Source organism: Peromyscus leucopus, chromosome 12 (genome assembly GCF_004664715.2).
Source record: "Peromyscus leucopus breed LL Stock chromosome 12, UCI_PerLeu_2.1, whole genome shotgun sequence".
NCBI classification, from domain to species: Eukaryota; Metazoa; Chordata; class Mammalia; order Rodentia; family Cricetidae; genus Peromyscus; species Peromyscus leucopus.
Window position 1 is genome coordinate 19683424 of NC_051073.1, and position 26125 is coordinate 19709548.

At 43.6% G+C, this 26125-nt stretch overlaps 1 protein-coding gene across 3 annotated transcripts; it reads left to right on the forward strand.

Moving 5' to 3' along the window:
* The first annotated feature begins 668 nt into the window (after positions 1 to 668).
* On the forward strand, positions 669 to 25879 carry C12H21orf91 (chromosome 12 C21orf91 homolog). 3 transcript variants are annotated; one of them, XM_028882133.2, is made up of 5 exons: positions 669 to 762; positions 1850 to 1983; positions 21691 to 22206; positions 23237 to 23299; positions 24684 to 25879. In XM_028882133.2, the coding sequence occupies exons 2-5, from the start codon at positions 1857 to 1859 to the stop codon at positions 24848 to 24850; spliced, it is 873 nt and encodes a 290-aa protein (XP_028737966.1). In that variant the 5' UTR covers positions 669 to 762; positions 1850 to 1856; the 3' UTR covers positions 24851 to 25879. The 3 variants fall into 3 exon arrangements, with proteins under 3 accessions (XP_028737966.1, XP_028737964.1, XP_028737965.1); XM_028882131.2 differs by lacking the exon at positions 669 to 762 and adding an exon at positions 1196 to 1272; XM_028882132.2 differs by lacking the exon at positions 669 to 762 and adding an exon at positions 1301 to 1489.
* Positions 25880 to 26125: the final 246 nt, after the last annotated feature.

The window sequence follows — 26125 nt, forward strand, 5'->3', positions numbered from 1 at the left end:
TATTATTATTATTATTATTATTATTATTATTATTATTGGACCTGTGTCACGGTGAGCGAATGTGGGCTCACAGGACAGCTCTGTGGAGACAGTTCTCTCCTTCCACCAGGAATGGAACTCAGGTTGCCCGGCTTGCCATAACAAACACTGTAACAACAGCTGAGGCCCCTCAAGTCCACGGAGCTGGGGGGGTCTTGTTCAGCGGAAGGTACTGATTTAGGGGATTTAGGGTAGGACCAGAGATTCTGTATTAGTAACAATGTCACATGAAGTCCGTGTCCCTGGTTGATCTACTACACTTCAGTAGCATAGTCAAGGGTGAGCTTTCTGAGATGTGGATTAGTGGCTTTACCCCAGCAGCCTTGAGTTAAAGCTCCAGTTTTTGTTTCTAAGTAACTGCGATAAGGGGTTAGTCACCACTAAGCTGCAAAGAAGAGAGCTGAGTTTCCGGTTTCTCTTCTGTGGGCTGGTGAGAAAGACTACTATAGAAAACGTAACTGAAAGTGTTACGCAGACTTTTGGCCCAGGAACGGCTTATGATGAAAGTAAATTTACATGCTAATGAGAGAAGAAAAAAGTTTAAGAAGGGTGGGCAATAAAAACAAAAGGCGGGGCCTCGGGAATGTCCTCCGTGGATGCGCATGGGATGTACCATATTGTGGGGAGGGGCGCCTCATCAAGACAATCTGAAGGAAAAGCGGCTCTGTTTCCAGGATTATCCCTAAACCGAGATACCTGAATTATCAACTTTTATCTCATTCTGTAAGTCAACCAACATAGGACTGGAGTTCAGGGAGAGGACGCGGTTCAGGCTCCTGATTTCGAGGCAGTCCACTCCCCACGCGTGTGTGCCTCTGCTCCCCCACCCCAAACCCTCCTCGCTCCCCGTGGGTCGGCTCCCGCAAGCCGCCGGCTGCTGGAGTTTGCAGGGGCTGGAGGGAGGCGGGCCGGACGGATCCATGTGCGCCACGCGGAGGGGCGCGAGATGCGCGCTGCGGAGCCGGGGACGGGGTGCGCGCGGGGTCGGGGGTGCCGTGCGGGCGCGGGCGGCAGGGGACGGCTGCAACTCCTCGCGGCGGGGCGGCCACGTGGGGCCCCGGGACCGTGCGCCGGCCCGCCGCTCTCCCCGTGGGCGGCTCGGGGTTGGCGCAGGCGGCCGGGGCGGGGCGGAGCTGAGCGCGGTGGCCGTCTGCGCTGCGGCGGCGGCGGCGGCGGCGGCGGAAACAATAGTGCGGATCGGGGCGCGCGGACGGCGGCCCGCGGAGCCGGACGGTAAAGCTCCTTCTCCCAGCCGCTTGGGCGCGCAGGGCCGGTGCCGGGACGGACGGACGGGCGGACAGACCGAGAGGATCGTGTGCGGCGGGGACCCGGGTCCCACCCCGCGCCGGCTACCCACGACCCTCGAGTGGCGCCCCCGGGACCCTCCGGACCGTGGTGGCTGCCGGGTCTCCGACGTGTGCCGTCCCTTCCCGGGTGTCCGCGTCCCCACGTGCGTCTTCCCGCGGCGGAGCCGGGGAGCGGGGTAACCGAGTTAGCGGGACGCCTCCAGGCGCCCGCCGAGAAGTTGTCTGGCCGCCCAGACCGAGCTGAAGTTGGTTGACAAGACCTAGTTTCTGTGCGGCAGCGACTCGGGCGGGCGGCGGGGGTCACCCAGGGGCAGGAGCCCCTTTTCTGCCCCTGGGCTTTTCACAGTAGAGCCGGGATCCTGAGCTGGTCCGAGCATGGCGATGCTCGCCCGGGGAGGCTGTTGCAAAAACGCCGCCTTTTTCGTTTTTCTGTGGGTGCTTACCGCAGGCCTTTTCAGCAAGTTCTTGCCGTTGTGTAACTTGGCTTTTCTCTTTCTTCACAGGGGCACTATGAACGAAGAGGAGCAGTTTGTCAACATTGACTTGAACGATGACAACATCTGCAGTGTTTGTAAACTGGGAACAGACCAAGAGACGCTCTCCTTCTGCCACATCTGCTTTGAGCTGAATCTCGAGGGTAAGGACGCGCTGTGGTTTTTTAACTGCACGCCATGAACTTTGTACAACTTAGGCTGAAATGTTTGAAGGTAAAACTGAAAGGGCTGAAATGCCCTAGAGATGGTGCTAAGATGTCCTGCTAACGTTTTTCTGGAAATGAAGCCGGAGTTAACACAGTTGTGAACTGAGGGCAGTGTTTGCCTCTAGAACACTTAACATGGTTCACCTCGTTTTTCACTAAGGTGAAATGAAGTGCCGGTATTGTCTGGTAAACATGAGATTTTTTTTTTTTTTTTTTTTTTAAACACACGTGTCTCTCAGAGTCAACATGACCGTTTACACGGGTAGATGTGATTTTATTCCTTTTGGCCCAATAGCTCTTTTAGTCACTATTTTCCCATCGTGTGAAAAGCTTTTAAAATTTTAAATAACATCCTTTACTTTTAGTCATTTTTAAAAACCATAAGGACTTTTTATATTTTCTTGATGGTAGTATTACTGTGAGAATCTGAAAAAGAAACTCTTGAGGAACTAAAATAAACGTTTTGCTGAAGGTTGGTACACAGTTAACTGGACCCTCGACACCAGTAGCTTGTTTCCAGGAAACATGGGATGTAACCTTACTCCTCACATGGTCATAGTGAAACCCTGAATCTTTTTAGGTATATATGAATCACGCTGAAAGGAAATCCGAAAATTCCCGAAAAAATAAAATTGGCTTTTTGAATTTTGAGGTTGTACTAGGTCAATGGAGAAAACCTTGCTAGATACTAGATATTTTAGGTTTTAGTTTGAAAGCATTATTTTATTTTGTCTTGGCCTATGTATTTAAAGATTTTCATGATTATTTATTTATTTTCTGTTAAGAGGTGCAAAATGTCTTTATTGCTACACACCACACACACACACACACACACACACACACATACACACACACACACGATGTGATCATAGACTTTGATGTTCCTGTTAGGACTTGTTACTCAGACATGTTGTAGCTTCTGAATAGTGTGTCATGGAGCATCATGGAATTTCTGTGGATTAAGTAGAATGCCTGTTACTTTGGCTTTAGTAAATGTGGTGATTACAGCTAGTTTTAAAAGGATGACTTAAGAAGGATGATCCCGGAGTGGAGTTTATTTGACCACGCTCTCCTTGCCACAGTGAAAGGGGTGCACGTATGCTCCTTGGAAACTCGGTTTCCCCTGTGTATTCTGACACCTTGCAGAAGTTTACATTTTGGAAGGGCAGAGACGTCAGGGATGATCAAGAGCAGCCTCTTGTGTTTTCGGTGGGAGGAACTGAGGTCTGGCTGGTGGGCTGTGCCAGGCTGCTGGAAGGCTGTGGCAAGCTGTTGTTGTACGCCAGGCCAGTGTTTGCTGGGGACACATCTGTGCCAAGCATTGTACTGAGCTTCTTACTGGATTATCTTCATTCAAAATAGCTCTGGGAGGCCGGCTATTATTACTCATTTTGCATGTGATGGAATGGAACCTTGGAGACCTAAGCAATGCACTTTGAAGTCTCATAGCTAGTGATTGATAGTCCTGGGCTCTGAAGCTTGGCCATCTGGTTCTCGAGTGTGTGACCTTAATTCCATTGATCTACTGTCAATAGGTAGATAATTGTAGGATGGATGCTAGACATCTCTCCTCCTGAATCCTAATTGGTTTTGGTTCAGCCAGCTTTCCCTAACCAGTGCTTCCTGATAAGTCAATCACTGTGCCATAATAAAATTTTATTGCAGAGATTCAGTTTTCATAATTGCTTTTCTAGCCCTAATGAATATACCTTTTAAGTAACTGTTTAGCTCTTGATATGTAAGCATGGCACTACCTTTTTTGAAATAATCATTGTCTTATCAGTCCAAAAGACAAAAACAGTTTTCAGTTGGATTAGAACTATTTCATCTTCTCTGAATGTTAGAGTTAAAATTCTTCTCAGTTTATCTATAGTGTTAGTTCCTTGTTCACAAATGCATTTGCATTTTTGCTGAGGTGTTATTTGTTATAAACATGTGTTTAGTGTCTAGTATTGTTATTGTTGTAGGAAAATGGGGAAAGATTCGCACAAACATCAATTTTTATGTCAGTACCCAGGTTTTAAAAAAAATTAATAGATGGCTTAATGCAATAAAAGCACTTGCTGCCAAGCCTGAGGACCTGAGTTCAAATCCTGGATCCCACATGATGGAAGGAAAGAACCATTTCCCTCAAATTGTCCTCTGGCTTCCGTGTGAGTTGTGGCATGCACAACACACACACACACACACACACACACACACACACACACACACAAAATGTTTTTAAAAATAAGTGGAAAAAGTGATATAATTGCGTATCACAAAAGGTGGAGGGTAGAGTCTTCATCTTGTTAGTGTCTCGAATTATCATTACAGTGTTTTAGTCCACAATGGGAATGTAAGAGGAGCACTTCATAAGACATTTACCTCTACTCATTCAGTATAGGTTTCTCTGTAGTGTGCTAATGTTGCTGTTGCTTAGTTTCTTAACAACAACAACACAAATCTTGAAATTTCCTCTCGAGCATTTCACTTTTTTTCTTTTTTCCCCTGCAAAGAGCCCTAGTGAAATGAAAGTGTCTTGAGGATCATGGCAGTTGGGCTAGTTCTTAGTTCACACATTCATAAGTAAAAACAGCATCTTCTATACTTTGGATTGTTGTTGACATCCAGTGAACACTGGTCGGATAATGGGCCTCTTGTTTCAAAGCTGTGTGCATGCATGTGTTTCCACAACAGAGACAAAGGAAGAGAGAGAATTGACAACAGACAGTCTGATCTTGTTGCAGGGACTTCGTATTCTAGGCATGGCTCCGAGTTGTCTTTTTCCTGTGGTTTCACAGTAGTTAAAAGAAGAGAATGCCAAGTAACTTTTGTGTTTCCAAGGCATGGTCCTAGTCTTCACAAACCTAAAAATGTATTCCAGGGGCTTCAGTCATTAACTATTCATACCCAGAACTCACCGGTAGGGTGGTTTGTGCATTGTAAGATAAGGAGTCAGATACACAAACAGACAAACAGAAGGCTATGGCCCAACTTTGGCCTCAGGCGCTCTAAGATTTTGCATGGACATCTAGTTTACGGTGGTAAATTCTCTAAACCTACTTAATATCCAGATCACCACCGTGCCCTAAACTGGTGAAGCCAGGATGTAAGGAGCCTGGAATGGGAACAACTGTAATGTATCAAAGGCAGTAACGGTCCTGGGAGAGGATCCAGGGAGGCAGGAGTCACTCTGCACTCTAGGCTCCCCAGTTAGGTAACAGAAGCTTTCTTTCCTGTGGGGAACCACTTTTAGATAAAACTAAACCAGTTCCTGGTACACCGACAGTTTGAGTGATGTGAAAAGCCACCAGGTCCTCCAGAACTGGGGTTTGCTAACTGATGAGTGAGCAAGTGTATGGCCTCTCTGTAGTCTCTCGTCTGGCTTCCCGAATTTCTTGTTCTTTCATGGGAACGGGGGTAAATCGAGCTCCTGAACCTTTTCAGCAAGGAAAAAAAAAAATCAGTATTTTGCCTTAGTAAAGCATAGGTAAGCCCAGTGCCTACTTGTAGTGTTCCTCCATCCTGTATTTTTGACCATAACTTTTTTGTTCCTCACTAGTTGGTGTTAAATCCTTGCTTCCGGTCGAGAGCCGGAAGTGGTTATTTGTTGTTTAAGGTCTTCTATTCTTCCTCCATGCTCTAAACGCTAGCACCTTTCCACTCACGCAACTGACCACTGCTTGAGGCCAGGAAGCAGAGAACTCGGGCTATCTAACATCAGCCCATTTCTCTCGTTTCCCATCCCGTGGTGGTAACACCACATATTAAGGATAACTAAAAACGGTCGGGAGAGATGGGTTAAGAGTACTTGCTGCTTTTATAGAGGGCCCAGTTTTGATTCCCAACACCCACCAGGTGGCTCACAATCATCTGTTAACTCCACTTCTGCAGGACCGATGCCATCTTCTGTGGGCACCAGACATACCCACAGTACACAGACATACTTGCAGGCAAAAATCCACACACATCAAATAAATAAATCTTTAAAAGATGAAGCGATACAAATGCTATTTTTAGTTACCCTAAATGCGAAGCCTAATGTGGTTTCTGTACTTGTGTAGCGATCTCGCCTCTTAACTGCTCTTGTTATCACTGAAAATGACTGGGTGCTTGGTAAATGGTTTTGTTGTAGCCCCTCAGACATAAGAGATAGGATGTGGAAAGTAGATTTTACTACTCAGGTGATGAGCTGAAATTATAGAATGTTTCCAAAGAAAAGTAGCTGAAACTAGACTGGCACCTGGTAAAGGCTTGTCTTAACTCCATGTAGGAGGAGCTAGGTTCAAAGTCTTACCCCTGACCTAGTTACAGTAGCCTATTTTCATTACTTAAACTTTTCTCCTTGACCTACTAGTCTCAGTAACTTAAAAGTCTGGGTTGAGTTTCAACATTTGGGCCACCCACAAATGTTGGTCATGAAGGCTTATTTGTTGGGATTTGGTTTGGTTATATACAACAGGAAGTTGAAATATAATGGAGTGGGTTGGATAATTACATTTGTCATATTAAAAGCAGTGGAGGCCAGGGATGGCTCAGTCAGTAAAATGCTTGTGGTATAAGCATGAGAAATGCATGAACCCTATCGTTCAAGTGAAAGCTAGGCTTGGCAGCATCCTCCTTGGTCCTGGTGCTGGAGAAGCAGAGCCATGAGAACCCCGGGTTTCACTGACCAGCCAGCCCAGCTAGTCGATGAGTTCCACATTCAGTGAAAGACCCCATCTCTAAAAATAAGGTGGAGAGTGACTGAGCAAAGCCCCTGGCCTTGACCCCTAGCTTGCACCTGTACACGTGTGTACCCTATCATGGACATACACATACCCCAAAAGAAGTTGAGTTAAGAACTCCAGAGTTGGTATCTCCACTCCATGAGCAGAAAGACCCAAGCTTGGTTTATGGTCTGTTTCACTTTCCGTCAAACATAGTTTCTATCTTCAGGCTGTGTCACAAGCCAGGGGAGGCTGAGGTTACTCCTGCCATTATTGACTTATTCCCGGATAGAAAGGACTGTGTCAACATTGCCTCCTGTGTGGAAACGGAGCTTTCCCTTAGTTCCACCAACCAATTTCCTGCCCTTATGTTCCTTCATTATGTTCAAGAGTTGCTGCTCCAGATAAAATTGATGTTTTACAAAGAAAGGTATAATGTGTACTGAGTAGTCAACTAATAAAATGGGCCGGCCATACAAATACTTTTTTTTACCCCAGTACTAAAGATTTCACTATATTGAAGGCAAACTATTTCCATTGGTTGAGACCAGTTAGTGCTCAGATCAATCTTCTAGCCTTGGGACTGAACTGGATGAGTGCTCACTGGATGATGGGTTGCACTGTGAAGACCACGGATACGCAGCCATACTTAAAGTGGTCTTGTCAGAAGCTGTAAGAATTTTCCTTTTTTTTTTTTTTTTTTAACCTATCTCAGTCCATAAAATGTCATAACTAATCCAACTGCCCAGAGAGAGTGCCCCAGGTATTTATTATTAGATTAAAAGGAATGAAATGAAACCTCAGTCATTTCGTGTATTTTAAGCTGGGACTCCTCCCAGGCTTCTCTCAGCCTCTGTTCAGAAGAGACTGATAATGGAGTAGCTCCCCTTTCCCTGGGGATCTGTGGGCAGCTGAGACCAACCGCCATCACTCCACCGCTGCTCTGGAAAGGAGCGCCTGGGCCCGCTCTTCCATTTTAGCCTTGCCACTTTCTAGTTGGGTTTCCTTCCCAAGATACCAAAACCACCAACCACTGCTGTCTTGATTGCTTCCTTGTTTTCCTTCTTAGTCTTGACATGTTATGCCAGGGTATATGTTGAAAAGCTCAGCTGTCATTACTGTCCCTTGTCCAGAAGTGCCTGGCCTTGGAGCCCAGATCTCTTTCTTTGACTTGATGTCTAGAACGGAGCTCCACAGTGACGGTACTGAGCTGGGTGACAAGGAGCACGGGTTCCTACTTTGTACCTTTAGGTCTTCAAACTCCACACAGTGATACGGACTCCAGAACCAGACCAGCAGATGGGAATCCCCGCTACTACTGTGAGACCTAGCAGGTTCCTCATCTGCAATGTTGAGTTTGTCTAGAAGTTCACGCTCATCTACATATGCAACAGGAAGTGACTAATACTTCCTCTCATCTAGTGATAATCCGTAGCTAAAAAACATCATAGACATGAGTGGGGAAAAAAAACCTTATGGGATAAGACATGCACATACCTGTGGGCCAGAGAAACCCGGAATTGAACTCCTTAATATGAGCATCTCTTTTTTTAAGTATTGTCTAGCAGTTGTTGTAGCAGACATATAGATTTCTCCCATCTTGAAGGCCGACTACAAATAACTTTATCCTCATTGGTGTGTGACATAATAAAAGCACTCAAGTAATGTTACCCTCAGTCACGTAGGTTGTCAAAGGCACAAAAGGACTCTGTCCAGGTCTCTGATGCCAGAGATGTTATACCTACAGCCCTTGGGTAAAGAATGCTTCTTGGACTTTCTTACGTTTACATTGGTTTAACTGTAGATCAGACAGTCTGATCTGATCTTTCTGATAGCGAAACCTTCTCTATGGTAGAGACAGCATCTCAGTAGTAGTAGCACCTTCCCTATGATGGAGATGCAGGATACATCATCGAGAGCTATGATAGTGGCACCATCTATGCGATAGTGGTACCCTGCCTGTGATGGAGATGCAGGATACATCATCGAGAGCTATGATAGTGGTACCCTGCCTATGATGGTTCCGCTCCCTCTGACGGTGTTGCTCCGTTTGGGGTTTTCCCATTCTCTCTGACTGCTCCTACAGGCTGTTTTGCAGTGTGTTGTACTTGTTCTATTCCATGAAACAATATTGGTGTTTTGCCCAAGCCCTTCTAGTCTCACCCCTGGTCTTTGTGACCTTGAACATGAAGGTACCTAGCAGATCGCCTTCTGTTTCTCTCCCTCCCCTCAAAATGTCTATATCTGCAGCTAATTTTAGACAGCTCCACTTATATAACCCACCAACACCTGAGACTGCCTGTCTAAAGGTAAATTATTCTACCCCATATGTCATATTTGAATGAATGGATAAAGTAACTGAAATCCTCCTCCTTGTGTCTGCCACCCAAAGTATTGCTTGGAGATGAAGTATGGAGGTGGTGGAGACTTACACACCTTGCTGAATTATGCAGGAGGGCATCTCCCCATACTGACTGTGCCTGTGAAAATCCCTTAAGAAGTTAAATTCCTCAGCCGGCACAGAGGCTCACGTGAGTCATTTCAGAAGGCAGGAGTCTGAGGCAGGGAGATTGGTGCATTGGAGGGGTCAGCTTAAGATACAGATTCAGAGCCTGCCTCACACAAACACGAAAATTCCTTCCAATGAGCAGCCTGCTCGCCCTGCCCGCCCACCACTACCTCCCTTTAGTTATTCTTTCCTCTTGTATTGGGGCAGGATTTTGCTGTGGAGCATCGTCAGACTGGAACTCACTAGGCAGACCAGTCTTGTCTCCAATACAGAGATCCGACTGCCTTTGCTCCCCACCGTGGGCGACTAAAGATGCCCCCATCTCCTCCCTTGCCCCGTATTGTTCTCTTGATTGCACCCTCCTCTCGGTGGTCTTGTGTCCACTTTACTGCTGTAGGAACTTGCGTTTATCTCCCACACCCTTTTCATTTCCCTGTGCGATTCCATAAAGACCACTCTGGAGTCTCTTTGACTGGCCAGCAAGTGTCCAGCCATTACAGAAGGACGAGCAGAACAGTGGATTTCATATGAGAATTTACCTGGAAGAACGTCAGAGAATTAATTGCCTTTAAGATTCTTTTCCAGCCAGGTAGTGGTGGCGCACACCTTTAATCCCAGCACTCGGCAGGCAGAGGCAGGAGGATCTCTGTGAGTTCGAGGCCAGCCTGGTCTACAGAGTGAGTTTCAAGATAGGTTCTAAAGCTTCACAGAGAAACCCTGTCTTGAGAAACAAACATACAAACAAAAAAAAAGATTCTTCTTGTAAACTGACCCAAGAGGAAACTTTGGTCTGTGTACCAAATTACATGAGACCCTTCTGGGATCTACTCACAAACTGCAAGTCTTACTAATATAACAGAAGAGCCTTATCTTCCCTTCAGAATAACCGTACAGTACAGCTAGTTATCCTAGTAAACTGGACATATAAAAACAGTGCCTTGCCCCAAACACAGAGCAGGCTGTCTTGGACTGCTTCTCTGGGTTCCTCTGACACAGGCAAACGCCACCTCTGGATGCAGCGGCAGCGGCGTGGGCACTCACCGTGCGGTGTCCTGCACGCTTTTAGATCCGTGCTGAGAACAAGCATGTGGACGATGCAACCCAGAGTACTCTGTTAGTAATAATATCCTACTCATCAATAACGTAAATGCATACAAATGACTTTCTAGCTCAAAACCATGGACGAGTCATCTCACTAGCCGGACGTGAGATGAGACATGTGAAAACAAGAAACGTCATTGAACATCTTCAGTGCTTAGGACAGAATCCTTTCCAGCAGCAGATATAATATAGGTGTCGTGGTGGAAATCATGGAGACCTTCTCCCAGAGAGTTGATAGAAGTCAAGCACCCAGGCTTCCAAGGTGATTTCTGTATTACATTCACATAGTCATGGCCTGTGAAAAAAACAAAGTCAGGCCTCGTCTCCGTTGGAAATGGTGCGTTGGGGCTGAGACATGGAGCGGGGCACTGTTTTCTCTGCGGGGCTTCCCTGCAGAGGGCGGCGCTCTCAATTGCAAAGGCAAGTCAGCTGTGGGCCAGAAGCAGTCTGGTCACACCCACGTCCCCTGCCCTTGCTGCTCCTCTGGCCAGAGCATTAGTCCCTCACTGGCTTTGTCGCAGAAACCACTTACTTCCTCCCTCTCCCTCGCCGCCACACCCGCTCTGAGGCCTCTCCCTCAATACCACTGAGAAGGGTCTTTAAAATACAGGTCTGATCATGCATTTGTTTCTTTACAGCTCATCCATGAGTCCTCCATTTCCTTCAGGTTGAGCTCTTAGCTCCCAGATGTAGCACGCCAGACATAACATGATTAGCTACTTTTGAAAATATATATTGTTATTCCAAGAACTTCATAGAGTGTATTTTGACCATACCCCATGCCTCCTCCTGTTGTTTTAAGTGTTGGAACTAAATCCAGGACCTGAGGTGTGCCAGGCAAGAGCTCCACCACGGACCTATATCCCACTCCTTGTTTTTTAGTTTTTTTTATTTTCAGGCGAGGTCTCACTAGTGTTCCAGGCAGGCCTTGAACTTGCCGCAACCCAAGCTGACTTTGAACTTGCTGTCCTCCTGAGGGAACCTCCTAAATAGCTGAGGTTACAGCCTGTAAAGCCAGGCTCAGCATGCTAAGAGCCCCTTTCTTCTTCTTCTTCTTCTTCTTCTTCTTCTTCTTCTTCTTCTTCTTCTTCTTCTTCTTCTTCTTCTTCTTCTTCTTCTTCTTTTGTATTTTATAATTTAATTTAATTTTACATATCAGCCATGGATTCCTTGTTCTCCCCCCACCTTCCCCCCAGCCCATCCCCCATTCCCATCTCCTCCAGGGCAAAGATTTCCCTGAAGATTGAGTTCAACCTGGTAGATTCAGTCCAGGCAGGTCCAGTCCCTTCCTCCCAGGCTGAGCCAAGCGGCCCTGCATAAGCCCCAGGTTTCAAACAGCCAACTCATGCAATGAGCACAGAACCTGGTACCACTGCCTGCATGCCTCCCAAACAGTTCAAGCTCATCAACTGCCTCACTTATTCAGAGGGCCTGATCCAGTTGGGGACCCCTCAGCCTCTGGTTCATAGTTCATGTGTTTCCATTCATTTGGTTATTTATCCCTGTGCTTTATCCAACCTTGGTCTCAACAATTCTCGCTCATCTAAACCCTCCTCTTTCTCACCAATTGGACTCCCGGAGCTCCACCTGGGGCCTAGCCATGGATCTTTGCATCCAGATCCCTCAGTCATTGGATGGGGCTTCTAGCACGACAATGAGGGTGTTTGGCCATCCCATCACCAGAGTAGGTCAGTTCGGGCTTTCTCTCGACCATTGCCAGTAGTCTGTTGTGGAGGCATCTTTGTGGATTTCTGTGGGCCTCTCTAGCACTTTGCTTCTTCCTATTAAAGGCGTGCGCCACCACCACTGCCCGGCTAAGATCCCTTTTCAACTGCTCACCTTGGCTCTCATTCCCCCTCCAAAGTAACTCTGGACACCATTCCCTTCTTCCTGTCTGAGTTTTACGCCTTTGTTTACCTCAGACCTTGGGTCCTAGACGCCGTTTATTTCTCCTTCTCGGGTGTAATCACTGAGCCCTTGGAATATATGCTAAATGAGGAAGAACGATGAATAAGATCCTTAGGTGAGAGGGCCGCTATGGGGCCGAGAAGAAAGGATGGCTGTAGAGACGTCAGTAAATACAGGACCGTGTAGTGTGCGATGCAGATGCTGGTGTTAGGGGTTGGGTTGAAGGAGCCCGCCTTCTCCTCGGCTGGCTGCCTGTGACTGGGTGTTCTGGAGCCTCTCCTCCATGGACATGGTGGCTTCGCGTTCTGTGGACGATGAGGTCTGGGCCTTCCTATGGGCTTCCCACCTCTGTGCCCATGCCCCTCCTCGGCGGCAGCAAGTGCTCCTGCTGGGGTGCGGGATGGTTGGCCCCGAATGCAGACGGTGTGCACTCTGCTCACTCACCCGCCTCCCCTGGTGCCCCTTTCCTTCTCCACCAAATGTTGACAGGTAAATAAAGCTCCGCTGAGGTTCTGGTTTGACTGCCTGAGGGGATGGCGTGGCCTCCATTCATGTGCGGGTTACATATTCTGGTCGAGGCATTTAGCAGAGAAAGGATCGTCTCGAAAGTTTCAACATTCATGTTCGAAGAATGTGTCTATCACCGCCAGTGTCCTAGTCTTTTTTGTTTGCTTGGTTGACTGGAACATGGCACAGTACTTAAGCCTCGTTTGTCTTGAACTGAGGGACACTAGTGTTCATTTTCAGACTCAACTCTGCTTCTTCTCAAGACTATCTGGGACATTTTTTAATGTTCCCTACTTACGTAAATGACGTTGTTCTTCCCAAACAAAACAGTCCCAGTACAGGAAGCAAAAAGAGTAGGGGCTTCCTGATCCCACGTGTTTACTGTCCTCAGTGATTCTCTGACCACACGTTCTGGGGTGAGGGCACGTGGGGAGGGCACAGGTCGTGCATACATCATTACTGTCCTTCACATCCACCTAGTACACGAGGAGCATCCCTTTCTGTCCGTAGGTAGCTCTTCACACATCAGCTCTGCACAGTCCCAGCATCCCATGGAGGACTCTTTGGCTGGTGTCCAGTTTTCCAGTGCTGAAACACTGTGACACAGCTCTTTCCCTTGCCTGGTTAAATTCCCGCTGTGATGTAACTTCAGTTCCCAGGAGAAGATTTAGTCATTGAAGGTAGACTTACCATTAGTTTTAATGTCTTCCCACACTATTAAATCGATACCGGGTACTCTGTCATTTAAAAATCATTTTTGTTTCATTATGCAAAAAATTGGTTTCCCGTAGTCTTCTAACCTGTTTGGTTAGCTCAAAGTTATTTTGACCCTAGAATTATGCAAATGTAGTTATGACAAATAGCCCCACTACTTAAAGATATTCATCTCTCCTAAGATAAAACGGATGTCACTATTTGCTGCTCCAACATTATATTAGTAGGTTCCTGCCTTCATCTCCATTGAGAAATGTTATTAAAAAAAATATTTACAGCACTGTGGTCAAAGTAAGGAGAAACTAAATTGTCTGCTGCTAAAATGTCACATTTACGTGGCTCGTATTGGTCTGAAATACAAGTTAAAATTTGAGCTTTTGACAGCATAATTAAAGGGTGTTATAAAACACATAAAAAGTACTTCCCTGGAGCTTGAGGGTCACTGGTCCAATCATAGGCTGTTCTGTCCGTAGTCTTCATCTCTCTTACCTGTAAGAAAATCAGCTTCTCGATCCAAACCTTAACTGGGGAGATGGCGATTGAGGAGACAGAAGCCGGTTGCTGCGGCTCTGGTTCCAGACCTGCTACCGCGTCTGGCTGGCTTGGCCCCGTTCACGTGGTTGCTGCCGTGAAAGCATTTTTTCAGGCTGTCTTCAAATAACACTCATCTTTTTAACTTTACCATTGAGACACTGTCGCTCTTCCTGGAAGTCAGTGTCCCTGTAGGCCACATGTAAGTGGATGTTTAAACTGGTGAGTCTGTTGTATCATAGTTATGCTGTATTGTGTCATCACTTAACTTAGTTTTATATGATAACATCACATTCAAAAAAATAGAATAAATGTTAGGACAGCGAATTAAACTTATTTAGTGGAACACTTGAACATGTAGGATTATTTGAGAAAACTGGATTGTTGGCTTAAAACCTTGTATGGTACCTGGGCGGTGGTGGCGCACACCTTTAAACCCAGCACTTGGGAGGCAGAGGCAGGCGGATCTCTGTGAGTTTGAGGCCAGCCTGGGCTACAGAGCAAGTTCCAGGAAAGGCACAAAGCTACACAGAGAAACCCTGTCTCGAAACCACCCCCCTCCAAAAAAAAAGGAAAAGAAAAAAAAAAAACCTTGTGTGGTGTAATTTTATTTAATTGTGCCACTTTCAATAACCTGATTTGGGGTGTTTTAATGTACTTGGGAAACAGACCTAGTCTTTTTTTCATTCTGTGTGGTTACAAACTTAAGTGTCCTCCATTACGGTGAGGCTTCCGAAAAGACGGTAGGGCTTCCAGCCTTGTCGTCCTTCATTCTAATCCCCTTAATCAGTTGTCTGTAGACAGCCACCCCGTCCTAGTCAGTGGTCTGACCGGTGTGGTTAAATTTCAGTGGCTAAAATGAAACCAAATTCCCAGTTGAGTTCCTGGGTCACACTAACCTCTTTTCTGATATTAAGTATCTATGTGGCAGGGGTTTGCAGTATTTAATAGCTTAGATAGAGCACACACATCATCACAGACAGCTCCCTGGTTAAAAAAGCAGGTATACAAATTAGAGAGGAGAGTCGAGTGTGGGTTTTTGTACTCTCTTAGTAATAAACAGTTGTTATGTAGGTGTGTTTTCCCAACTTTCCAACTGTTAGAAATGGGAAAGTAGAACCCACCAGGAGAGGGGTGTTCTTGTTTGCTTTGTTTTTGAAATCATTTGTAATTTATACACACTATCAGCCCATAAACTCACTTCTACCCTGGCTTCTCTGTAATTTGATGCTGAGGTTTATATTTTAACTTTTCTGAACTCTTGGCTTACAGAAGTTTTCCCTTATAATTCCCTTATTGAAGTAAGCTGATTTGATTACCTGCTTAATCTTCTTAAGACACAAAACCTTTGGCCTTGCATAACCAGCCCTGAGCTGAAATCTGCTGCCTTGTAAGACCACCTGTTGTGTGTCTTTCTTAAGTTGACAGTTCTCAAATATGGGAACGTCGGGGAGCCCATCTGTGCGCTGGCTTAATGTGATCGCCAATAGTTCCATCTGCTACCCGATGGAGAAATACCCAGTTGCCTTGCTTTCAAACGCTGTGTCAGAACCTTGAACATGGCAGACTTCGTTGTCTAAGTGGCACTTGAGTTAGCTAACATGTGCAAGGTAAAAGAATAGGATTCTCTTTTTATCACAGCATTCCTGCAGGCACAGGAAGCAACTAGGAAAGCTTTCTAAGGAGGAACCTATCCTGTGGAATTGAGGAAGGACCTATTCAGATCCAGGCCTGCCTTCCCACTTTTGCTTCCATGACAGGATAGACAACCTGAACTTCCACTTACGGCAGAGCTTGGCAACAAAGAAATGGTTGTGTCCTTCTGAACCATAGCTGGCCTTCTGCTTGCTAAACAAATGCATAGCAATATAGTTAGAGTGGGTGTGCCCAAGCCTTGTTCTAACCAGTCAATCCAGACAAATACCACTGCGGTCGTAACACACATTGAGATGGCCCGACCTGGCTTCAGAGCCTTTGAGGTCACAAATAGGCATGAATCCATTCAGGTTTGGGTTCTAAGAACACATTCTCTGTTCTCATGGTAGTTCTCATGGTAGTAGCCAGTGGCTGAGAGACTTGATTTAATAGCATCCAAGAACTCAAGAATTGTATATGAACGTAATGTTCTGTTTTCTCGCACTAAGACACAGGAGACAAACAAAAGTTGTGTGATGGACCCACTTGGTGTGCCACGCCTACTACTGAAGGGGCTGCTTTTCTGTTCTGTTTATCAAAAATGGTCATCTGCCCCTCAAGTGGACTTCCATTCATTTTAATTTTCTCTAATGGAACTGGGTGTGTGTCCAGTCATCGTTATAATTAACAATTGCTTAGACAAACATGACATTACTTAACATGTGCAAGTATTTCTACTCTCTTAGCAACCAAGGTAAAAATCATCAAAAGGAGACACTTTAAATCATGGAAAATTTTCTAAGCTGGGCACAATGTGAGTCTCCATTAAAAAAATTTTTTTTGGAAGCAACACTACTTATTACATGAATTACTGCACAAATAATTGTCTTATTTCAAGATGATGTGCTTAAATTTTTTTTAAGGTCTATTTATTTATTATGTATACTGTATTCTGTCCGCATGTGCCCTTGCAGGCCAGAAGAGGGCACCAGATCTCATTACAGATGGTTGTGAGCCACCATGTGGTTGCTGGGAATTGAACTCAGGACCTCTGGAAGAGTAGTCAGTGCTCTTAACTGCTGAGCCATCTCTCCAGCCCCATATATGCTTAAATTCTTAAATTATTTTACTGAATGTTAAGTTAACTTAAGGTCATAACTAAACTCTCTTGCTTGATTAAGGAAAAAAAAAAAATCCCATAGTCCTGCTGGTAGGAAAACCCTCAAAATCAGAACAGGGTCGTCTAGTTGATAACTAAATGTCCACCTGGTAGTCAGGTAATGTGATCGAAGAACTCATGAAGTAAAGCTGTGTGGTGTCAGCAGGGACAATGTGCAAGACCATGTTTCTTGACAGGACCAACTAGTAAACTGCTTTGTTGATTCACTACTAGTTAATCACACATATGATTACAAGAAGTTAGGATGGATGGGATGAGAAATATAACTTTTTTTTTTAAGATTTATTTATTTATTACACCATGTTCTGCCTGTATGTATGCCTGCAGGCCAGAAGAGGGCACCAGACCTCATTACAGATGGTTGTGAGCCACAATGTGGTTGCTGGGAATTGAACTCAGGTCCTCTGTAAGGATAGGCTCTTAACCTCTGAGCCATCTCTCCAGCCCCGAGAAGTATAACTTTTTAAAGAGTTTTGGCAGTTGTGGCTTTTAAAAAATGACTTTCAGAGTTTCATCTCTTCTCGGAAGAAGCATTTTAGTCCCACAGTAAGCAGGTGAAATAAAAGCCCAGGAATAGCCTCAATTTTAAGAATTAGAGTGGCAGTTATACGTAAATATTTATGTTTGATTAGTTGTTGCCCCTCTGGGGGCTTTGATAGGCGACTTTATTTTAAAGAGAGAATTAAAGAATGTAATTGTGAGGACAACCTGCCAGGTGGGTGATCAGGAGAGTTTTCAGAACATGGAAGAAAGGTTTAAGTAAAAATTCTGTGTTCTGGCTAGTTTTCTGTTGCTGGGGTAAACACTTTGTCAACTGTGTCAGGTTTACAGCCGAAACTATGACAACCCATCCCTTGTTAACTCTGACACAACACTCTAAACCATAACCTTTCCTTTCGTATTTGTCCCTAAGTTCCTACTGCTAATATTAGATATAAAATACAGTACAGCCTAAAAGTCTCACAGTCTTTAAAAAATTCTATCATTTAAAAGTTCAGTTTCTCTTTACAATTAAAAAAAAAAATCTCTTGTTTGTGCTCCTGGAAAATACAGAGTAAGTTAAATATTTTACTACTCTAAGAGGAAAGAACCAGGGCATAAAAATAATCACACTTAAGTAAAACCAAGGTTCAGCAATGTAATTCTGAAATCTGGTAGCTCTGTGCCGGACATCTGGGACTCACTTGTGAGCTTGGCTCCAAAGGGCTTTGGCATCTCCACTTCCCTGACTTTGCTAGCCATAGCATGCATGCTTATCTCGTAGGCTCAGGACAGCTCCCTTCCACACCTGCTGCTTGTCTTTAGTGGATGTCCAACAGTCCTGGCATCTCCAATGTCCTGGGTCTCCAACTGCAACCAAGGCTGTACTTTCAGCAGTGGCCTCCTCTGGCCTCTCATGGTGTCATGCCTCCGCTTCTGTCCCTGATCCCTTCAATCCTGAGATCTCTGATAATAGAAATGATTATTTCTCCAGTGTTAATGTGAAATGATAAACTAGAAAAAACATAATCACTGAAGAGTTTACATAAGATGACAGGCATATTGCTATTATAAATTGAGATACATTTTTTTCTATATTAAAAATTATATGAAGTAGTCCTGGTATTATGGTTTTACTTTTTTGTTTGCTGTTGCATGGGATAGTTAATGTGTGTTCACAAATATTTTCAAATTGAATTTTAAAATTTAGTAAGGTTAAAACTTTGTTACAATTTAACCAAAAACTAAATTGCTATTTAAAATATATAATGAAGTAAACTCTGTGATCTTCTTGGCAGACTGATATCACAGGAACCTATTTGTATTAGTGCCATGCACACTACTTCCTTAGATGGTCAGCCCTCTAGACTTAACGTGTAGGAATGACTTCACAGACAGATGCCCTTAAGTGTCCTCTGAGTAAGCTGCCCAAACTGCCTCCTACCCTTTAAGTAAGATGGGTTAAACTGCAGTGATTTGTCTGTACATGACAGGTGGTAAAATAAGGCTTTTATTGTTATTGTTGCTGCTGCTGCTTTTCAAATATTCTTGTAACTTTCCCTGATGTCTTTAACTACTTCTTATTACGTGACAGACACTAAGACTGGGGATGCCTATGAGTAAGCTAGATAATGGCCCCTTTCTACACAGAACTCACCTGGCAAGAAATAAAAGCCAGTGAAGAGGCAGTTGTAAAACATCTTGTGAATTAAACCAACCTAGGTGTGTTGGTTAGAGAAGACTTCTTAGAGGAAGTGAGGACCAGATAGAAGATGTGGCTAATGGCCCAGGTTCGCAATGGATGAGGGGTAGCAGAAGGTCTGAGCATGGGGCAGGAGGGGCTCAGGAGCAGTGTTTCGCATTCTTGACTGGTCAGTGGCTCCACACTCACAGTGTGCTCTGAGTGTTAAGAGTGGAAGCAGGGGAGATTCATTTCGACATGATGAACTCTAGGAACCTATAGGACCATCTGAGAGCAAGAGTTGTAGGTTCTCGAAAGCATGTATGCGGCATACGGAGCTGTTAGGCTACCCAGCATGAGACCTGGACAAAGTGTTAGCTAGCATGGCACTTTGATGTCTTACTTGCTGCTGCTGAAATACAAATGTTACATTCTCTTACCAGAGTTTCAGTTAATAAAATTACAGTTTGAGCTTTTCAAGTTAGGAGGGCATAAGGAATGTAACTTTTCCCTTGAAATGTGGTTTTTGGTTTTGGTGTTGTTTTTTTTTTTTTTTTTTTTTTTTCTTATAACCTAGCACCTCAGTGGCTTTCCTTACTCCATTTTCACACATATTTAGACTGAATCTTTCTGGCAGGCATTCATTTAAAACTGCACATGCCTGAGTTACCTTCAGCATGGAAGGAGAACGGTTTGACTTCAGTAACATGTCTTGAATGATAAAAATGCATGACAATTTTGGAAAAAAAATGTTTTGAATTTGAAAATGTATCCTATATTTTAAAAAGCTTCACTAAGAAAACTAGGAGCTATAAAAGGGTAGTCAGAATATTTCCATTATTTCTAGTATGTCATGAATACTTGTGAGTTGAATTTAGACTGAGTAATGGGCTTAGTGTTGTATGAGTAATAATTGTGTATAATTCGTTCCTTCTAGAAGATAAAAATTACCTTGATAAGTTAAGTATAAAATTAAACTGATAAGTGTAGACATTTTGATTTTGTTACAAAATAAATTGAAACAGTTGATTGCATTTGTAAGACTTTTATGTTGGTATATTTATAAATTATATATATATATATTTACATACTCTAATTCTGGTGTATATCTTCCAAGTCAAACCATAACTCATTGGTGAAGTCCCATAGACCCTCAGACATTACAGGATTATTGTCATTGCTCTTAGTTACCCTCCAAAACTTGATGGTCAGACCCTGCTGCTAAAGAGGACACATACTTGTGTCACAGAATATGGTGACATCAGTCTGGTCCCGACCTGTATGTTCCTTCCCCGCTGGCTGTCATCGCGGCACCAGAGGGTACTGTGCACCAGAAGGAGGAGAGAAATGGTCTTGTCCAGCTGTGAAGAATGACTGGCCTAGCAAGATACGCCCACTGGTCAACAGTGGCCACAGTGTTAAGTAGTAACCAGTCATTTTCTGATATACTTTAAGGCCAGTTCTATAAAATAAAACTCATGCCTAGTACCAAAACTTCAGATACTGGGCCAAGAACTGGTGGCTGGGTGTAGGAACAGTGCCGAGGAACAGGGGAGGAATTGGAGAAGAGGGGATAGGGCATGAGTATGGGTTTGATAATAGACTTTTTCAAAACAATTTTCTTAATATGATTAACATATGTTGTTGTTGGGGAAAAAAGCTTTCTGGGGTACACGTGTTTGTAGTGTATGTAATTGTGTTCTTTTGTGAGGGTACACATGTATGCATGTATGCAGATTCATATATGCATCAAGTGGAATCCTGAGGTTGATGCTGGGTATCTTCAGGGATCACCCTCTACTTTATTTACCGAGGCCAGAGCTCAGCGTGTGCTTTATGTATGTACTTTATGAAGAACTAGTGATTGCTGGGAACAACAGTGTCTGTTTTTAGATTGTATCCACTAATATGCCACTGGACCGAGACTCAAAACCAAATCATTAAAGTTTTCAAAAGTCTTTGCTAGTCATAAAAATACTACTGTTGAACCAGGCGATGATGGTGTATACCTTTAATCCCTACACTCGGGAGGCAGAGCCAGGTGAATCTCTGTGAGTTCAAGGCTAGCCTGGTCTACAGAGCGAGATCGAGGACAGGCACCAAAAACTACACAGAGAAACCCTATCTTAAAAAACCGGGGGGGGGGGGGAGATATAATATATAAATATATATATGTAATATATATTATAATATATATAAAACATATATATTACTGTTGAGCTGGAGCTATCACTCAGTAAAGTAAAGCCCCTGCTGTTTTAGCATGGGCCCTGACTCTGATCCCTAGAATGCTGGCCACGATAGGCAGAGCGGTGACTAGGGGGGCTCACTGACTAGACCACCTTGCCAAGTCACTGCGTTTCAAGTTCAGCAAGGACTCAGTCTCAAGAAATAAAGGTGGAGAGCAGGCCAGGAGAGACACACTTGGTTGACCTTGGGCCTCCACACATATACCAGCCTGTGTGAACACACATACACATCTAAGTCCACACATACTGTAAGTGAATAAAAACATTTTGAATAGAAAGCTAAATGGAAACACAGATTAGGCTACATTTTGTATTATCAGTGTCAGTATTTAACATTCTTCTCTAATTTGCAGATGAGTTCTATCAAGAATTCACTAAGATTCATTTGTACTTAAAGTAATGTTTTGTTAAGAAAATGTATTTTTTTGAGTTTTCATTCTGTCTTCTTTTCATTTTAGGAGTACGAAAATCTAGTCTTTTACATACCAAATCACTGAGAGGCCATAAAGACTGCTTTGAAAAATATCATTTAATTGCAAACCAGGATTGTTCTCGATCCAAGCTTTCCAAAAGTACTTATGAAGGAGTTAAAACCGTTCTGAGTAAGAAGATAAACTGGATTGTACAGTATGCACAAAATAAGGATATGGACTTGGATCCCGAGTGTTCCAAAAATACCCAACATCACCTGTTTAATTTCAGGCATAAGCCGGATAAGAAATTGCTCCCACAGTTTGACTCTCAGGTGCCAAAGTACTCTGCCAAAGGGGTCGCTGGGAACACGGGTGCCATCTCGAGCTACACACAAAGGATTTTGGAGCAGGGGGAAAACACAGACTTTGGGCTTGCTATATTGCAAGGCTCAGATGCACTGTGGCCTCACACACACAACCAGGCGCAGAAGAAAGAGGAGATGAGCTCTGGTCCAGAGGCAACTGTCCCGCCCCAGAATCCGCATTACAGCAGAGAACAGCGTAAGTTGTGTGGGAGGAAGAAGAAAGGCGGAGACTGTGTGGTTTGTTCGTGTTGGGGGGTTGGGGGGTAGTTGGTTTTGGTTGATTTGGTTTCTCTCTCTCTCTCTCTCTCTCTCTCTCTCTCTCTCTCTCTCTGTGTGTGTGTGTGTGTGTATGTGTGTGTGTGTGTAGAATTATAGATTTGGTGAACATAATATTTAAGTGACAGATGCACCTCAGTGAATGTGAGATGTCTTAAAAACTTCTCTGGAATGCTCCTGAGTATGTGTTCTATACTGACTTTCATTGGCTCCATCATTTCTTTGGCCATTTTTAGTGACCAAATGGAATGGAATCAGCAGACTGAATTGGAAATTCAGAGTTCCCACTGTTTCTGTAACTGGAGCGATTGGCCAGTATACATTGCCATGTTGCTAACCCTTAATAGACTAGTTGGCCAGGAGCCCAACTTAAACATCTGACAGTGTACTAAAGGGTAGAAGTTAATGTGGTATTTATTTTAAAATTTTAAATGACTTCTTTTGCTGCACCTTTTCTACAGAATCTCACTGGGGTGATTTTAATTGGCTTGAATTATTTTCACTCCAAAGGGACCTTAACTGTGTCTTTAGACAAGTTCTTAATTCTTCATGTAAAGGTTGTTTTACTAGATAGACATTTCACAGTACTTTAGTGTTTTAAAACCCCAGGTCGTCACTTATCCAGAGCTTAATCAGAGTCAGTGTGAACAGGCAGAGACTAGTACTTCTGAAAACTGAAAGAGAAGATAGCAGAATCCAATAGTCTGATGACGTTCCGTCCCTTTTCAAACTCTTGTTTCCTGTGGATGGTGGAGGCAGTGATATAGAAAACGTGTTCCTGAAGGGTTTTGTGGTCAGAATGTGCTACACTTTAAGAACCGATGATGGAGACCTGGAGTTCTGTTGGATGTTGTATTGGGAATGAACTGCACATTCTTTGCCGAAGACACTGACAGAAACTCACTTTCCGAGGTTGTCTGTGGTAACGATGTATGTATTTCATGTTTCAGTGAACTCAATGACTCTTGAGGAAGTAGAAGAACTGAACTCAAGACTCCAACAGCAAATCCAGGGTAAAGAATCGCCCTCAGTGCTTTTTGTTGTGTGTGAAAATGTTGCTATAAAAATATCCCCCAGGATTGGACATTTGTTAGCGTCCACATTATTTAAATTTGGAAATTAAGATAGACCTGTTGAGGATTCTGAGGCAAACAGTAAGGGAAAATTTCATTGGGGCCGTCAGGAAAAATACTCTAAGTAGAAGGGAGACTGCAGCTAACCTCTGCCTCTTGCCATCCTTGACTTCACTGTGGGCCACTCACTGTGCCAGGCACCCTGGGCTCTGCGTCCTGGTAGTTCCTGAAGGCAGTTGTAATATCCCTGGTTATCTCTATAAACTATGAACCATTTGAAGCAACACATAAAAATAGTGGGGTAAGCGTAGTGACCACTGCCTGTCGTTATCAGCGTCAACTGTTACTAAAACATGGCTGTGTGTTTTCCTTACCACCTGTTTCCATTCCTCTCGTCCCACATCAGCCACCAGCATGGATTACTTTGAGAACCCTGACAATGTATTGTTTTGTCCATAAATATGTCAGGGTTTTGTTTAAAAAAATAAAAATAAAAATCAGTCATACCCTCACTATCAGGTCTTCAAAAGAAACCACAGAATTGATTCTGTAGCATCCTCAGAGACATCAGCACCTACAGTATTCCCATCCCCACTGCCTCTTGCTCCAGCTCTTCCAATTTCGGTGAGGCAGTTAGCTGCACGTTGGAGACCTCTAAGTTGCTTACAGAGACGATGGATTCAGTCAGTAGCAGACTTAACTGCAAAACCACCTGAAAACAGTAAACCAACACGGGTAATCCCAGTTGACATTGGTTAAGTACTTACTCTGCGTTCTTTACACATAGGACGTCATCTCTCACAGTGTCCCTGTGAGCTGCTGGCCATTACTATTGAATTTATCCATAAAAGGCTATTCAAGGAGAAGGTTTAGATGACTCCCCTGGAGCACATACATACACAATCATAGGAGCCAGGATTTTGAAAATCCAGGGAATCTGTTCAAGCCTCTCGGAGGAGTTTCTGGACCTGGATATTAATGAGCATTTCTCTGACAAGTCATTATATATTGATTGAGCCTACTTGTAGGTTAAAAGGGATAAGAGGCTCAAATGGTGGCCACCGTTTCTGCGGTGTATACTGTAGTCTTTCTTAAGTTGCACTTGATGGAGAGGAGACAGCATCTCTGTTGTCTACAGGAAATACAATAGAATGATCCCCACTGATAGGCTGCGGAGAAAACAACTGTTTTCCTTGGTATCAAATGAGTTTCCTGTCAATCCTGAGATTTACCCAGTGCATGGTGTCTCTGTTTACTTCAGACAGAAGTCTCAGGGTTAGCTTCCTGTGCGCTAACACTGAAACTGCCTTTGAAATCCTCACAGGAGTTTTTGAAGAGTTAACCCACCAAGTGCAAGAAAAGGACTCTCTGGCGTCAGAGCTCCATGTCCGTCATGTTGCCATCGAGCAGCTTCTCAAGAACTACTCCAAGTTACCATGCCTGCAAGTTGGCCGGGCAGGAGCGAGGTCACACCTGCCCATAAACAACTGAACTGAACGTAGTTCCTGTGCTTCACCCTGCTGGGCTGCCAAGCATGTGTACCTAGAAAATGTTTGAAGAAAGTTATGGTCCATTTTTATGGTTGCTGTACTTGCAAAACATAAGATAATATTTATTATCTTTACCTAATAAAGCGGATCACTCTAGTCTAGGGTTAATCATTTGGCTTCATTTGGGGACGTTTTCTTATAATTACTCAATGCCCCTCCCTATAACTTTCACCATGTGTGACTCCTTAAATATACTGTTACAGTGTGTTTTTATTGGACATTTTCTATTGTAACTCAGCTGTCAAAACAATAGAAGCCTAATAAGGTCTTACACTAGTCTAAACTACTAGAGATAATTTTTAAGACGGAAGTAGAATTCCTAATATCACCTTATTTATGAGCAATATTTTAATATAAAATTTTATATATAAAATTGCTATTTTGGGTATTTTTCATTGTCTTTATAAATGTGTATTTGAATGGCCATATGTATTTGCACTTCCATGTGTGAATATGTTCACCCATATGAAGATCACTGCATTTTGGGGATACAGTGTTTTTATAACTGTTATCTTTCTTTCCAAAGATAAATGTGTTTTGGATAGTATTTGGAGAAGCAGTCTGCCTAGTTGAGCTATCTTAAATACTAACAGCATTGGAAAGTGAAATTAATCACTCTTTAAAGCAAATATCCAAGGAAATAAAGCACATTATTGTTTTCTAATGAAAGCAAATGTGAGTTAGCTTAGGAAGAAAATACTATTCTGGTTCTTGTGTGTCAGTCTCCGTAAAAGTAGACATCCCACTCGACTTCTTAACTTGCCTGACTTTCTTTGCTATGTTAGGTTTTGGGTAAAGTAAACCAGCTCTCAGCCCTGAGTCCAGTGTACTGAAATTAGTCCTCAAAAAAAAGAAAAAAAAGACAAGAAAAAAAGAAAAGAAAAGAAAGAAAGCATTTAAGGTACTTTTCTAAGTTTTAAAATCTAAAGGGATAGAAGGTTGCCAGGACAAAAAAAAATCAACAATTCAATAAAATAAGCCCATTTTTAAAAAGATATTATAAGCTACTTAAGTTCTAGATTCTTAACTAATAAATTACCTCAAGATAAGATTTAATGACATAATAAAAGTTATTACCAATCCAAAATTAAGATGGGCTCTAGATTGGTTTTAACTGGTGCTTAGAGTGTATTTGTGTGGTAGATCTAAGGAAAGACAGCCCATCGGCTTGGCAGCTACATGCCTGGAGATGATTTCTGCCTTGATCTTGGCACTG

Bases quoted from the DNA above. Each gene is read 5' to 3' on its own strand.
- C12H21orf91 (XM_028882133.2), top strand. From the start codon at position 1,857: ATGAACGAAGAGGAGCAGTTTGTCAACATTGACTTGAACGATGACAAC. The intron at 22,207-23,236 runs GTAAGTTGTGTG...TTCATGTTTCAG, and splicing joins GCATTACAGCAGAGAACAGC to TGAACTCAATGACTCTTGAG. The intron at 23,300-24,683 runs GTAAAGAATCGC...AAATCCTCACAG, and splicing joins ACTCCAACAGCAAATCCAGG to GAGTTTTTGAAGAGTTAACC.